General features: G+C 34.3%; 1 protein-coding gene across 1 annotated transcript; it reads right to left on the bottom strand.

The window, feature by feature from the left end:
• Window positions 1-160: 160 nt before the first annotated feature.
• On the bottom strand, window positions 161-12294 carry Smp_169000 (hypothetical protein; the record flags this gene model as incomplete). The annotated part of the gene is made up of 2 exons (XM_018789384.1): window positions 161-248; window positions 12218-12294. The coding sequence occupies 2 exons, from the start codon at window positions 12292-12294 to the stop codon at window positions 161-163; spliced, it is 165 nt and encodes a 54-aa protein (XP_018654833.1).
• Between the last annotated feature and the right edge of the window lie 5921 nt (window positions 12295-18215).

Here is an 18215-nt window from a genome sequence, read left to right as displayed (position 1 = left end):
AGTCAGTCATGATCACAAGTAAATTGTTGAGTTGGTTTATCAGAATATGTCTATTGAAATTGGGCTGAAGCTTTTCATATATTCACTTGATAATTTCTTCAATAGACCTTCCTATTTCATGTGTTTGATTAAACTACATGAAATATGTTTTTGTACAAATTTATTTTATGATGGTTGACTTCGTATTCTTAATATTTTGATTAGCAGCTGATGAAGATGGATGTTTGTAAACGCACAATGTTAATTGGCTATGCAAAATGAAATTGAAAACATTGAGCGACAAATCAAAACAAATAGCTAATCATTTATTCACGTGTGATTTGTGTGATCACGTTATATACTCTGAGACATGGATAATATGTTTTATGAATAAACTGAATGAACTCTATTTAGTAGGTCATTTCAATTATGTATTTGAATTATTATTGCGTAAGAACTGAATATAAATTAATGGGGAGTTAGTTTCTGAAATGTTTGGTGATGAGAAGACGAATATAGATGGAGAAATTACAAATTATGAGAGCCATTTTTTTGGGATAATTAGTTCATATAGTTGAAATCATTAGTGAATTGAAGCCAGACCACCATGGAAAACCTGAAAGGATGGTGCTTGGACTACGGCGTGTACGACTTCTGGACCTTCCTCTACACTTGCAGTGGCGGGCATTCGAAAGTTGTAGCTGAGCTATCTGTTTAGTGAGGGCGTCGACTGTCTGTCGTAACTCGGCGATCTCGTCGGTTGAGTTTGTTTGTACGTGTGATACCGAGTGAGTCCTGGTCCGCTCGTAAATTCGATCGGCTATGTCTGCTAACTTGTCAAAATCGACATCCTCGTCTCCAATTGCGAGTATCTGCTGTATGTTTTGTGGGAGGCGTCTGAGCCACAATTGATATAATAGACGTTTATCAACTATACGATTCCCTAAAACACTTGTCATATGGCGTTTTAATTGGGAAGGTGTGTTATCACCTAGCTCTACATTGGCTAAAAGTTGATCGATAGTCTGCTGGTCAGAGAGAGATGTAACACATATGACCTCTCTTTTTAGGCAATCATATGGTGAGTCAGGATCCGGTTTAAAAATGACGTCAGGCACTTGCTCAATAACGTCATCCGGCAGCAAGAATTTGCGTAACTAAATTTCGTGTTCTGGTTTGTGATTCTGTTTGTAACAAAAAAGCTTTCTAAGCGTGCAAACCAGAGTTCTGTCTTTCGAGGATTAAAAACAGGTAAAGGTACAGAGATGGCACCCACGGAAATAGACTTAGATGAAAGGCCAAGCGAATTATCGAGTGACATGATACAAAGAAATAATATCTGCAGTAATAATAATAAGCTGTGGATTGAGATATACAATATGAAGAAATAACCAATAACAACAAGAAATATATGAGAGACTCACCGAATAAAAAAACTGTCACTTTGGGTACAAATATGAGAATATATCGATATAATTCCAAAGGGACAATGTTATGAATAAATGGATTATGACTGTTAATGAATTGTTGATAATTGTAACAGTAATTCCAATGTGAAGTTTTTTATGATATGAATAGAGAATATGTAGCAGACTTGTAGAGAGATGGTGTGCGTTCAAAAAGCGGATCACAAACTTTGTGGAATAATGGTGGGTGTTCAAAATGCGGCTCACCAACTTTGTTGAGGATTAATTCCTCTATATCTGACTCCAATAAATAAATAATATCCCGCTAACTGATTATTTACTGCAGGCTAAATCTCCTAGTAGAATTACGGGTTTACTCGAGATTATTCAAAAGTCTGAACACCAGTTATAGAGATAGTTTATTGTTGAAGCTCGGTAAAAATCCACAAGCGTACAGATAGCAAGCACACCGGGAAAACAAGCGTGTGTGTGTGAGAGTGGTAAAAATCCATATATATTTATGAGTGTTAATGGATTGTGGATAAATTATTGATTGTCCTTGTTTACAACCAATGAGAGAACAGATTAAGGTTGATGTGCAGACATATGCGCTCAATCAGACTCACACATAATTTACAAAGTGGATTAATGTTAGGATTTTTTTTATTTTTTATTTTATTTTTATTATTATTAGCTTTATTCAATATTATATTTTTGGTACAATATGGAATTCTCAGCACAAAGTACTTCAACAAGTTTCCGTTTCTTACTTCTTCGTCCTTCCTGACGATAAATATTGAGTGATCGCCGGTTAGAAGATAGCAGCCCAGTCAATCGACATTTGGATAATGTACATTCTTCTCGCTGCGTATTGCCAGCAACCACGATATCTCTAATTAGGCCTTCTATAACCTTTACAGCGAAAAGTCTTACACTTTTCAGAAACGCACCTGAATAGTTTGTGCGATTAATAGGCATAGTGATGTATTAAAACAAACAAAATTAGATAACTTGTTGAAATATCTAGATGACAGGAACAGGTAGCCCAGATGTTTAAACAGGCCACCAATGTTCAAACAGAGGGCACACAAATAATACAGTAGTTGAATGGGCTTGCTACAAATCAAGTGAAAAAAAACTACTAACAAGAGGAACAGGTTTCTTATGCTATGAAATAACATGCTTATATACAAGATATTAACACAAAATGAGCATGATAGAATGTCATGGACGGTACGATATTGTTCATTCTTAGGTAACTCATTTGTCAACCGCATAAGGTTTGACTGCTTGTCATGATACTAGAATGACGTATCAAGTATATTGTGGTAATTGCTAATGTACTATGTGAAATTCTACTTCACTTAATATAGGTGTTATAAAATCAATAACATTTAGAATCATAATAATGATTATACTTACCTGTAAAACACATACTGATCAGAGATAAACAAATTTAACTCAACAGCAAGATATAAAGTCACTGTCATAATTACAAGTAAACCGATCACCCTAACTTTCAGTGAATGATGTTTGGAGTCAGTCATGATCACAAGTAAATTGTTGAGTTGGTTTATCAGAATATGTCTATTGAAATTGGGCTGAAGCTTTTCATATATTCACTTGATAATTTCTTCAATAGACCTTCCTATTTCATGTGTTTGATTAAACTACATGAAATATGTTTTTGTACAAATTTATTTTATGATGGTTGACTTCGTATTCTTAATATTTTGATTAGCAGCTGATGAAGATGGATGTTTGTAAACGCACAATGTTAATTGGCTATGCAAAATGAAATTGAAAACATTGAGCGACAAATCAAAACAAATAGCTAATCATTTATTCACGTGTGATTTGTGTGATCACGTTATATACTCTGAGACATGGATAATATGTTTTATGAATAAACTGAATGAACTCTATTTAGTAGGTCATTTCAATTATATATTTCACTACGGAAATTTTTAGCCAGCAAAGGTTATGATTCCTAATGTCCCAGCATTTGTTTTGAAAGAGATTAGAATGATTTATTCTTCCACAATTACCCATTATCTTGATTATAGCTGATTTACAAAGAAAATTCATTCCATAGCATTAGAAAAGAGGACGAACGTAGGGATTTCTTCAATTTCAAAATATGTTACAATCAGAATTATGCAGGTAACACAGATATGATGCCCTTGAACAAACCTCCGTCGTCCTCACTTATGTTCCAGTGATAATGATGGAGGTGGCATGACAAAATAAACAAAATATTTGTGTAGAAACATCACAAAGAGATTGCTTTCATTATCATAGACTGCATCTCGGTGAAATATATACTCAATTTTTAAGCGAAAATAATGGATAGTTATTATATCAAGGTCATCTATAAGGTAATTTATTAATTAGCAATAAACACACATGCTATCTGTTATTTCATAACACATTATAACAAGCCCTAAAAACTTTTAGAATCTTTCACAACTGGTCACGTTCCTATTTGAAGATTGGCAATAACTTTACTTTTAAGAAATTGAAAGCAATTAGTCCCTTTGATAAATTTCGATAGTGTAATAAGAAGACGAAGATTGTCAGAACTATGTGATATATTAGCGCAATATATTTCGAAGAATCTGATCACACATATACTTGTTAAGAACGTTTATATATAAAAATAAAAGGTCAACTAGACTAGTTACTATTGTTATTGCCCTAAGCAATACAAACGGGGTTTGATAAGGTGCCTATTTAACAGGCTTGATCGTATTTGCACAAACGACGCTATTGATGATGATAATGTTAAGTTGTTAAACAAGACAATAATGGGGAATGGTTATCCAATTAAACTTATAAATAGATGGAAAGTTCATGGTACAATGAGACCTATTATAGCCTTGGCGGAAAAAAAGCCTGTCTACATCACCTTGCCATTTAGAGGTGATTCAAATAGCCTTTTATTGAAACAAAAGCTTAAATCAGTCATCAACAAAATGTATTGTGCAGCGAAGGTCATTATCAAAGAAAGAACGAAGTCCATGATTCATTCAAAACCTAAAAGACATGAAAGCGATTGTGTCATATCTCACTGCGTTTACCAATTTAAATTTGTGTGTGGTCACACATATATAGGGAGGAGCAATCGTAATCTGAAAATTAGAGTGTGTGAACATGTACCAAAATGATTGCAGAAACAAATAGAACCAAATGACCCAATAAGAGTAGAGGATAAACATCCATCATCCTCTATTGCCAAATACATAAACGAAACAGGTCATAAGCTTGATCTTAACTCAGCTTTTGTGGTGTCGTATAAAAGTGTAAAAGGGCGTATACTGAGGTTTATTGAAGCCTTGGCCATACGAAAATTCAAACCCCCTTTGTGTATTCAAAAATAGTTAGTTCTCACCTTAAACCTACCCTGGTAATATATGCTTATTATCCAGAGTGATTAGGTTTCAAATTGTTTTCACATTATTATTATTATTACTATTATTGAATTCATTCAGTATTGTTTGTTTGAATCTTCCCATCGATTTGTTGGGACTGCAATTGGTCAGTCTCTAATTGGCATATGTGCATACTGTGCGTATTGCCTCGATATAGCCTTAATTCACAAGCATGGTAAGCATTATTATTATTATTATTATTAGCCTTGTCTCCCCTCACCCTCCATTTATAGTCTAGTTGACCTTTTATTTTTATATATAAACGTTCTTAACAAGTATATGTGTGATCAGATTGTTTGAAATGTATTGCGCTAATATATCACATAGTTCTGATAATCTTCGTCTTCTTATTATATTATCAAAAAATAGATTTACTGTTTTAATTTGTTAGCACAATGTCGGAATAATTATTAGTAAACCCATTACTGTGAACGTTTTTAACAAGGCATGGCAACATCATAGACAGAATCATTTCCAAACACCATGATTCATTGATTAACAATATAACAGCTTATTTTCACTGCATAAACAAAAAAAATTGTGAAAGAATAATGAAAAATGGGTATATCCCTTTACTTTAAGATTTAATAAATACACATCTTGATGTTCGAAAGCATATATAAATTATATAATATGTGAGGAATGCGCAATCGGTAAGTGACTTTCATCATAGATAGTGGAATTAACTGAAAAACTCTTATAAAACAACCCGCAGTAAATGGTTGTATCATTGAACCTTGGGTCACCTGAACTAGTACAAACCCCAAAACACATGGGATGAAATTCAGATCATTCAGATCTGTGGTGAGCATACTGTATGATATTGATTCTCTATTATCTAGTTTTATTGGTTGATGCCCTCCTCATTAATGAAACAACTAACCCTACATAAGAAAGATTACCACTAGAATGTCAGTCATTTCATCTTAATGCAGTTTATTTACGTTTTAAGCTAATCAATATATACACTTTTGTCACTGTCTGACAATAGTTTGGAAATCAAAAGGTATGTCATGTTCTTTAACTGTTAATCTGAAGTTAAGAATAGAAATGGATACATAGTCAACATTTGTTGTATAGATTACTGTTACATTTGACATAATTCATTCTGAAAATAGGGTATCACTTCGCTATCTTCAACTTTATAGCTTCAGTTGATTGATTATGTCATATTGATGAACTCTTTGATGAGTTATCAAAAAATAATTTCTTCAGTGAGTTTTAACTTTATTGAAACTTATAGAGAAATAATATTCCATAACTTCTTCATCTTAACTTATTATTGATTTACTTATTTGGAGACTAATTAGTTACTGTGTACATGAGTTTTTTTTAAATTTAAAAACAATCAATCACTTTTGTGGTGTCTGAATTTTGATGTAAGAATGAATCTAAATTGAAATTAATTTTAAATGTACTTCTGTAATACAACAAATCATTACTCATAAATCAACTAAAGTGAATGTTTAATAACTTAACAACGCACTACATTTTCATTTATGAATAATTTTATTATGTAGATTTTTCATTATGCATAATTAAATATGAAAACAAAAATCGTTATCTAAAGTCTTTTTCTAAAAAAGAATTTAAAGTTATTTTTAATGTTCAATGTGGGATTGTGGAGATTTTTAAGTTTTTGATTGAGATTATGAATCGATTGATGTTAGATCACTATTGAAAACCTGAAAGCACTGGATAATTGTTTCGTCCCCATATAGGACTCTTCAGCATTACACATCCACGATCCCGCTTGTGGGATTCAAAATCAAGATGATGTGAGAAGTGAATTTTTTTCAACTTAATGTTAATTAATGTATTGATGAACTCATTTTATAGATTTATTTAATAAAGCTACTATTATAATGACTCAATTAATATAATAGAATAACTAAAGTGAATGAAGTAATTTAAGTAATTATTTATCTCACCAAAACTTTCTAAATCATAAGTAAATCAACTTTAAATGATTAAACTATTGAATAGATAACTAAATATATTTCTATATAGAATAAATTTTTTATGTAAAAATAAAATATTAAACTAATGCCTTATGAATATGAGTTACTTTGTCGGTTTTCAAATGATTAATCAAAGTTAAGAAGATTATAGTTATGAAACAATCAGTGATTACTTGTTTTTAATTTTGTTATAGAATCTATTTTTTGAACAGTAAACATTATGCTAACTGGTAAAGGTTTGTAATTTTCTCGTCATGGATTAGCTTCGGGATAATTCTTGAGGCTTCCTATATCAATCGTAATTGAATCGTTATTGAATAAATCCCAACGGTGTATGAATTCAGAAAACATAATGAAGCCCCGACTATAGTTTATCATTGAATAGCACAGATCACTTAGTCATAAACACATTAAGAGAATTAGAGTAGAAAAGCTAATGTGCTCAAGGAAGCGAGAGAATACAGAGGAAAATTAGAGGTCAAATTAGGAATGAAACGAACAATCGAATCAATCGATAAGATTCAAGAGCATGTACATTTATACATGAAAAAGAGAATGATTCATGAAGCAATTTAAGCAATAACATTTAGGATAGAGAGAACGGTGATCAAGCATACCTGTTCATGCAGACATGATAATTAATACCAAGGTCAAGATATACAAACTGTTACTATTCAAATAACTCTGTCAAAAAAGTTAATTGAACAGCTTGACATATTTAAACGCAAATCAACTTAAGTGTAGGAGAAGTGCTGTATTTCCACTGTTGATACTTAGGTCTGAATTTTCCTTAACAACTGTGTATGCTAACTCCGCCTGTAGCTCTTCTAGAGTTACTGCCTGTCCTAAGACTGGGTAAAGTAGGAGGGTTGGGCATGGGTTCGGCAACCACATCCCGTAGAAAATCTCTTGTTAAAAAACGCCAACCAGATCAAACAAATTAAGACATTTAAACTCTACCCTCCCATTTGATAGAAGGATTATGACGCCCCAGAATGAAATTCCAGGTTCTTCGGAAGTCATGAGGTCGATGACCCTTCTAACAACCATAACAACAACTTATAGGTACATAGAACGTTCGGAAACTTTGGGAGACTGGAAGGAAAAGTCAAATGGCAACGGAAATGAGAAGATACACATTGACAGTACTCAGAATCAGAGAAACCCATTGAACCCAAGCTGGACAGCAAAGGCTAGATACGGGAGAGATGCTGCTGTACTCCGGTCATGAAGAGGAAAATGCTCAACACACTCAGGGATTTTCTGCGATGCTGTCCAGAGGAACACCAAATGCAAATGAAAATGTATATGTCATAGATCCGGTATCATCAAAGCATACTTTAAAACAAAAAAGAGAGAAAATCACAATGAATGTTATCCAATGTTATGCACCCACCAATGATAACAATGACGACGATAAAGATCAGTTCTGTGAGAGGCTGAAATCAATCATAGCGAAGTACCCAAGGAAGGATCTGACCATTCTGATGTTAGACCTAAACGCCAAAGTTGGAGTGGACAACACTGGATATGAAGATATCGTGGGACAACATGAAGTGACTGGGAGAGAGAAATGAAAATGATGAAAGATTTGCAGATCTAACTACGTTCAACGAATTGGTAATAGGTGGCAAAATATCACACCTTAAACGCATACACGAAGCTGCATAAGTCTCACCGGGCCACACCACATAGAACCAGATAGATCATATTTGTATCACCAAAAATTTCAGAAGATCAATGGAAGATGTGAGAACCAGGAGAGGAGCTGACATAGCTGCAGATCACCATAATCTGGTTGTTGCCAAGATGAAACCGGAGATAAAGAAGCATTGGACAACTGGGGAAACAGCATTTTAAAAGCTCAATACAGCCTTCCTTCCAGATAATGACAATGACAGGTTTCAAGCCTTACAGGATCTACTGAATGAAGACGAAAATACTATAGAGGATAACTATAAAGGGACTAGAGAAGCACTAACCTCAACGTGTCAGAAAGTGCTCGGTCGCAATAAGCATTGACATAATGAATGGATCTCTACCGAAACTCTCTCCAAGATTCAAGAAAGGAAGAAGTAAACAGCAATTAACAACAGACAAACAAGGACAAAGAAAGTCAAGGTAGAAGCTGAGTCAACTGAATCAAACAAGCAAGTGAAGAGGAGCATTAAATCTGACAAGCAAAAATACATGGAAGGGCTAGCAGCGACAGAGGAAAAAGCTGAAACAGGAGGATATATGAAACAGCTATATGACACAACGAGGAAACTGTTAGGGAAATATAGTAAACTAGATAGACCGGTCAAGGACGAAGAAGGCAAGATAATCACTGGAACTCAAGAACAGAGGAATAGGTGGGTAGAACACTTTGAGGAACTCTTCAATAGACCAGATCCATTGAATCCACCGGACATCGAAGCAGCACACACAGACCTAACTGTAGATGTCACTCCACCAACGATTGAAGAAATCAAGATGTCCATCTGACCAATCAAGAGTGGGAAAGCAGCAGGACCTGACAATATACCAGCCGAAGCACTAAAGTGAGAAATAGAAGTAACTACGAACATGTTTCACGTTCTATTCAAGGAGATTGGGGAGGAAGAACAAGTACTACTGGCAAAAAAGGACACCTCATCAAGATACGGAAGAAAGTAGATCAGAGCAAATGTGGGAACTACAGAGGCATCACACTACTGTCAGTACCAGGCAAGGTTTTGAACAGAGTTTTGCTGAACCGTATGAAGGATTCGGTAGACGCTCAACTTCGAGATCGATCGTGCAATGGCAACACGGATCATCGCTGAATAATCCGTTGAATGGAACTCTTCACTGTACATCAACTTTATTGACTATGAGGAAGCGTTGGATAGCGTGAATAGGAGAAACTCATGAAAGCTACTTCGAAACTAAGAAGTTCTTGAAAAGATTGTCAACAGCATGTGGAATTCATACGACGGACTACAGTGCAATGTCATGTATGGAGGTCAGCTGATTAACTTATGCCAAGTGAGGACAAGTGTCCTACACTCCATCTTTCTCTTTCTTCTAGTGGTTGACTGGATTATGAAGACCTCCATATCTGAGAAGAAACACGGAATACAATGGACAGTTCAGAATCAATTAAAAGATTTGGACATTGCTGATGACCTCTTCTTTCTATCCTATACACACGAACAAATGCAGATAAAGAGAAATAGTGTTGCAGCTGCCCCCATATCAGTAGGTCCTGGAATACAACACACTTGATGGAGACACTCTGGAAGAGGTGGAAAATTTGACGTACCATGGTAGTATCATCAATGAACAAGGATGATCCGATGCAGTCGTAAATGAGAGGATTGGCAAAGCAAGGACAATATTTCTACAATTAAAGAATATACGAAACTATAAACAACTATCTGTCAACCAACACCAAATTCAGAGTACTCCATACGAACATCGAGACAGTTCTACTGTACGGAGCTGAAACTTCGAAGACTACTACTATCATCTTCGAAAAGGTATAATAATTTATAAACAATTGTCTACGCAAGATACTCACTGTTCGTTGGCCGGATACCATCAGAAATAGCCTACCGCGGGAGAGAACAAACCAACTTCCATCTGAAGAGGGAATTCGGAAAAGACATTGGAAGTGGATAGGACATACACTCAGGAAACAATCAAACTGCATCACGAATTGAGCACTAATATGGAATCGTTAATGGAAATGGGAGACTAAAGAACATACTGAGTCGGAAATCGGAAGCAGACATGAAAAGGATGAACAGCAACTGGAAAGAACTGGAAAGGATTGCTTGGCTCAGAGTTGGTTGGAGACTCCTAGTCGGAGGTCAGTTTTTCTCTGCGAGGGGTCACAAGCATCAGTGTGTATGTAAATGAGAACATCCTTCCCCGATTTTCCACATGAATAGTTCTTATATTGATTGTTACCATAAGAAGCAATCAATTAAATGATGAGCATTTAAATCCATCTTATTGATAAATTCACTAATTCCAGTTGGCGAAAATGGCCGATTTACGTTGCTCAATAACAACATAAAATTATCACACCTATTTTCAACTGTAATCTACACGTAAACAAGATATTTAGTTATATAACTGTTTTAAAAAATGAATAGAACAGTATAGGTATCATATTTCATTAATAAATGAGTGAAATATCTTAAACAAATAAAATGTTTAAAAACAAGGAACTGAATTCTGTTACTTACAAGTAACCATGGTTGTTTAAACAAATAAAACTAGCCAATAGTGACTAAATTCATGTAACTTCAGAGGCAAAAATTGACAAAAGCTACTAACATATCGCGACAAACAGTTTCGTTATGGAATTATTTGTGAGGAACTAAAATTATCTGATCAATAATTGGAAAGCGGATTGGAAGGGTGCAAATATTGGATAGTGATTTGATCGGTAACGAGTGTGAAAGTTGAAAACGGACATCTCGTCCTACATTTAAATGAAAGTGAGTAGGTTCCATGATGAACTTCTGCGAATTGAAAAATATAACTGAAATTTACTGGACAATGTACAGAATGAAATTCCAAAGATAATTAGAAAATGTTTGTTTAAACTAACGTTCCTTTGAGTGATTTGTTTACTTCGATAAACTGAGAATCATACTGAGTATTCAAAAGCAAAGAATATTTTTAAAAGAACAGTTGTTTTCAATGAATGATATTAAATGCCTGTGGTTTCAATGTAATATTTTCATTTAACACAGTATAAATAAACAGTTTTCTTTACATTATCCCCTCTACGCCGCTCAAATACGTTGCTTAATATTTGTTAATAATGGTGGAAATAAACTATATCTACGCACTTGAAACAAATAGAGTCAACCATTTGGAATGAAAATAGAGATAGTTGAATAATTGAGCAATTTTTAGAACGGAATCACGAATAGCCTGCTACCGACTGATACTCTTTTTTGACGATATTTCACGCTTTCGCTAATTTAGTTAATGATAATATAGTGCATCACCCACATAATGTTCGGCTATTGAGAAAAAAGATCTTATCTAGCTATGATCAGCCATTAAGAATCAGAGAAGGCACAGATTTCAGGAATGTGATCGTTTCGAATGTATTATGGTTAGTATCAGGGTCAGGATTATTAAAGTTATATATGTTAGGAATTTGAATATTAAAGTCTAGAGTGTGAGGTTTAGGATGTTTAAAGTTAGCAGTACTGCGTTTTCGATAATAAAAATCAGAAATCAGCATCCCAAAACTTTATATTCTTTATAATTTTACCGTTTTTTCGCAGTATTCGTTTCACTCACAAAGACTGTGTTTTAATTGGATAATATTTGGTTAGTTAATCTTAAGATCGCTTTTAGGATCTTTCAAAGGTGTCAGTATGGTTTTTTGTTAAAATGGATATAAAAGCCAACAATTTACGAAAAGATTATTTTTTAACAAATAACGAACCCTGGTAATAACAATGTTCCTGGTTTAGATTTAATTTCGACACTATTTAAAACCAGTGATAATTTGTTTCTTAGCATGCTATATCTTAAAATATTTGGGCGGAAATAGTTAGAAGTGAAGAAAACACCACATTAATTTCAATGTCAGCCGATTTCAAGCTGTCACCAGAATCTGCAATTATAAACCCATAACTCTTGTATTACAATGGTCAAGATAGATCATGTCAAGTCCACATCTCTGCCTGATTCATTCTTAATTTGTATATCTATCTTTAAAAGACTAATATCTTTGTCAACTTCACATGACTTTTTACAGTATTTACCCTGGCAACATTCTTCTGATTACATTCTGTATTCAAACAATAGAATGTATGTCAAGAGAGATGCCATGATAAGTTAACTGTGATAATAATAATAATAATAATAATAATAATAATAATAATAATAATATAGTTTTGTAATCAAAGAAAAGTTATAGTGAAAAATCAGAAAACTATCTGAGCTGTGAAAAATCCATTCTCAGACTAAGAATGGGTTAGGCAGATATTGTTACTGACGTACTCCCTACAGTGAAGGTGATAGGGAGTCAAAACATTAACTTAATATTCCTTTAATGTTTTTAAACAGTTACCTATTTGATAGCTTTTCTCATTATCTCACCATGTGAACCAAACTAATGCGACCACTACATCCTCCTAATATCTACCCTTTTTATTGCAATCTGATTCATTACGGTCTAGTTAATTGGATGGTATGTTTTATAGTTTTGTATTTTAAATTTATTTGATTACAAAAGTTATCATGTAAGTCTTCATAAGTGATGAGAATTTACATATACATGAGTAAGACAAAACTGGTAAGTTCATTCTCAGAAGACGTAGGTTTGTCATTATTGTAGTATATAGGTTCGCTGAAAACCAACTAACTGCATCAGCAAAAAGTGAATATTACCTACCAAATTAGGTATTTCGAAGATGTAATTCATACCTCATCTAACTAATGGATTCAAGCTAGTAACCATTAAACAATATAAAAAGAATGTAGATGCTTCAATGAGATGCAGAAACTGGTGATTATTACTTATTGACTATCTAGATACTAAGTATAAGTCCTCACTAGTCGAACAATGAATACAATGTCCGCCACACGAAATATCTTAAATACCCGCTTCCCTCACTACTCATTTGTACAAACTTCTCATCAATTGAAAAAGTACTTTTAGACAACCAATGAAACATCTATTGTCAGAACTGTAAGATAAATAATTCGGGTTTATCAGTAGTAAATTCTACTGACTTTCATTTTTCTTGCCTATTGTGTACATTTTAAATGGTGAAGCTGATATAATTTTTCAGTGATGTTTGCTAAAGTAGAATTTTTGATGGAGGCAAAATTTCTGAGGCAATTAAAAACCAATAAGAATGAGACCTGCCGTTCTATAATACGAGACAGCTTTCCAAATGCAAATGATTTATATGTGAAACATTTATACAGAATGAAGGGTCAAACACAATGACTAAAAACTCAAGCAACACGAAGGTTGATCTGATGATAAATTCTTTATTTAATGGTACAGACAGCTCGTTAGTTGTATGTGTAAATCCTATGCATTTGTTAGACAGATAAAGGCTTATACGCAATATCTGGATAATTAGTGGGTAATAATAACTAGTTGTTGTGTTCCACTTATGGAATAAACCTTCGCTTTAATTGTTTGGCAGCTGTTTGGAAGAATATGATTTCCTCATTATTGGTTTATAAAGATGCAGTCTTTATCTCCCGCGATTTTATGTATGCAAAAAAACGGAAAGAATATAGTTGCTTAAAGCGTTTTTGCCATGTGGTAATGCTTATTTATACACTCGAGACTTCCAGTTCACTATAATGAATATTATAAACTTTAGTCTGTAGGTGATTTCTGAACGTAGGCTGTAGCCTGTCGATCGCCGGATAAAGTCAGTAGTGATATAACCTACAGGTGCAAAAAGGATGGTCTGTAGACATACAAGATAGTGACCTTTGATGCCCCCATGAAAACAGTTATACCGGCCTTCGTCCAATACAGGGTCTTGACAAAGATACTAATGGGATTTCCCCTCAGCGACGACAGCCATCCAATCAGTAATGGTGTATCTACTAACTTTCAGGAAGATCATAATTATATCGAGTCCATGCAATACACTATGTTCTCCAGAGGGCACGTTTACTGCTTTGAGCTCATGCGTTGCGTGTAATACATCTCATCGGAAACTTTTCAATTCTTTCTTCATTGAATGACAAATTTTGAACAATTAATGTAAAACTACTCTGGTCACATCAATTTGAGAAGATTGAATTTCTCCTTGACTTCAACTGAAGAAGACAGTCCAAATTTTGCAATTATCTCCAAAATAACTTTCCGTTTTCCATTTTATTAGTTAGTCATCCTTATGACAACTCTAACGACATTATCCGAGAATCACCAAATAGAAGAGGTCAATAACAACAGAAATGACTTTTTATGTAGTATAGACCTGGATGAAACGAAATCTACTAGTGATGGTGAAAAATGCAGCTGTAGCTAAAGTGAGTATTCAGTCACACAGTGGAATTCCTGAATCTAGTAAGGAATTTGAAGATAATATTCGCGTTCTGTAAGATGTTGCTTGTTCCGACAGTAGATTATGGAAAAGGGTTTTGGCGAATGCGTTTTGGTGTTCGAGATTCAGTGCATCCAGTCATTTTTTCTGTCCTGAAAGTACTGCTTATAGTGATCGCCTGCTTATGAAATGTTCCAGTCGTGGTATATAGTCATAGACTCTATTAGTAGGTGAGATACTTTAAAATGCCATGACTTCTATTTAATGCATTATCGTAGATTTCAAACAACCTGAACAAGATGAGATCACTCGCTACAAAAAAATGGATTGATATATTAAAAGAGAATTAATATAAGCAGTTTGACTTATAACAAAGTTAAAAACAGATCCATCATATGCAATACACTTTATTAGGTACAGGCAGCTTCTCTCTCGATCGATATTTCCGCCCAGCTCTGACTGTTTGAATCCAGAACACATCTTCAAAAGTATGAATCACGTATTTTAGACATACTTGGTTTATATATAAACAAACCAGACCTCAACACACCATGAAATGGAAAACAGAAATTTTACAAGATCATGCTCAAAAGTGGCTCTGATCGTGAGATACTATAACTAATAAATTAAGTAAAACTTAAGAATAGTGGTGGTGCTACACTAGCTGTCTTCGTCTATATTTGATGTTTTGGATGATATACCAGGGACAAGTTATATGGAAAGCTTAAATTATCCAACTGAGACTAAGTTGTCTACTATGTTTCACGCTTTCTGTGAGATGTAACGGTCCCATAATACATTCAGCTGTTGACAAACAGAGAATAGGCGTAAGTAGACAGTCTTTTCTGAAACTAGTCTTCACCTGGAATGCATCAACGAGCTGCTATGGATCCATGAATTCGCAATTCACTCCCTCATCGGGTTCGTATAAAGGCAACGATATTTTGAGATATTGTGTAGTTTCTAAAATGATTCTACAAGATTTTCCTGTGTACGCTTTTGATAAAAGTAGAAACAAAATCATAGAAGGAACCATATATTAAATACTTCACATATATGTGAGGAATGTATTGTTAAATAATACTAGATATATATCAGAATAAATATTCCAGAAGATTGACTCATTTACTTTGATAGTCCTAACTGAATCACTCTACTTGTAACGAAAATAAACATACGCAAATAAACGAACCCACCAATATACATGAACAAACACATTGCAAATACACACTTGACTGAAATGTTCTGTTATCAAGAAATAAGACATCTGATGCCTTGTTCCAATACAACGAAATGAAATACTAATGTTCAGCTTGTAATATAATAGAACATCCTGACTATATTGTTTGAGTGAACACATAGTCTATTATACTATTCATCGAACTCCTCTACATATCTAGAATATGCTAACTGAAACTATCCAGTAAACAACTCATATTTAGTACCCAAGTAAGCATAGCTTCGGTACATTTGGAAAATAATTGCCAATCATAAATTCATCACATTACTAATCATATTTCTAAAGACGATTTTAGATACACTCACGTAAATACACACATAAGCAATCTTAGATCTCATCTCACCCATTAGCTAACCTGTCAGTGATTACCGAAATAATTTGAATAGAGTGGTATACGGACAACGTGCATTCGATGGAACAAAGTGAAGCGTAAATTATTGTCTTTTCATGCATACATACATACCTGCATACAAACTTACATACACATAAATATATTTACATATGTAGGCAAATGAATTGTTTGGGTTGAACTGGTTGACATCAGGTGTGAGCACATGTTTGCTCTGAAAGACAACTTCCACGAGCTTGGTCGAATGCATGCAGTCAGAAACAATTTGACAGCAAACGACAATGCAAATCTTCACTGTATTTTGAAGTAGTGTTGTGTGTAATAATATATGCCTGATCGGTGTTTTTATTTCAGCTCATCTTATTTGTACTTGTTGTGTCATTCGAATGTCGTAACTCAGGTGAATCTTACTCGATCGCATAACATGAAGTTGCCACTTACTGACATGTAATTTCAAAAGTATCTCATCTGTTGACTTATTCAGTCATCAGTTAAACACAACAGTGTTGTGTCATGTGTTCAAGTGAAGCAAAGTGAAGTGATGCCAAGTCAAGAGGACTGAAATGAATAGTAATGCGCTGTGTTGTCGATTCGTGGAACAAGATGTAGTGAAGTGACGAGAGTTGAAGTGGGCTGAATAGAGGTGTAGGCACATGATTTTTTTGTTTTGCTCTGTCACACTCAATATGAATCATATGTGTTATTTCGTTTTCAGTGAATGCAGAACAAGCACCAACACTGGACGAGCAGAGTGGTTATTGTGCTGGTGCATGCTCTCAATGACCTAGATCCTGTGAATGCCATGGATGCCGCGGTGGAGATTGCTCTGGAGGATGCTACAAAAACTGTTACCGTAATTAACAACACTGACAGCCATATCCATTCAGTATACAATGAAGAAAACCCACTACCGAGTATGTAGTTTCTAATCTGTCTACGAAATATACGAAACCAATAATGTCCCTCTTTTCCCTTCAAATTGTCCATTGGCCTATTTATTGACCAATTCTCCGTCTGCAACTAGTCTGATTTGTGTGTATAAGTCGTTAAGCTGATTAGTCAATATTTCATTACAATAAAAGACACCACAAATCCACTTATAGTCATCATTACTCACTCCAGAATGAATAAATCTATGCATGAACGCACATACCATCATCAGCACACACATAAAAACTAACACACGTTATCACAAATTCTTGAGCTATGACATGAGACTTCCGAGGTCTTGACACGTAGTCAATGCAAATTCACGTAATGCTCATTGTCAGAATAACTGCATTACCGTTTCATCCAAAGAATACGTGTATTCTATCGACCTATTTTTCGAATATAACTGACCTAAATTGTTTTGATTTGCCAAGATTTTTTCAGTATCAACAGACATCGTTATAAGACTTTATGGAAATTTCTCAGTTTCATAGTTGACTAAGTTCATTCAATGATATTAACAATAAAATCACCGGATATATTACCAATACATATCTGTGGGGATTTAGCAAAGATAAATAAATAAATATAGAACCCCAGCTTACAGGAAAATTCAAAAGAACTTTCTCAAAACTCTCTCTCAATATCCAGCACCAATACACACAACACACATCCAAAGCTTAGTTGAACAAATCCAAATTACCTGACTATTTGGAAATTTATTTCGGTGTGTATTAACTTCCATATGGAGTGATCTCTACTCTGATTCACCAGCGCGTTCATAAATTTTTTAACGTCGCACACACGTATATCTCTATTTGGGGTAAGTGCTTGGGAATATTTTGTTGATGTAGCAGGATTAGTGTCAACGAACAACCATAACAATCATCAAGGTGACTTG

This window comes from Schistosoma mansoni, chromosome W (assembly GCF_000237925.1).
Source record: "Schistosoma mansoni strain Puerto Rico chromosome W, complete genome".
In the NCBI taxonomy this organism is placed as follows: domain Eukaryota; kingdom Metazoa; phylum Platyhelminthes; class Trematoda; order Strigeidida; family Schistosomatidae; genus Schistosoma; species Schistosoma mansoni.
This window is presented reverse-complemented; position numbering and strand designations above follow the sequence as displayed.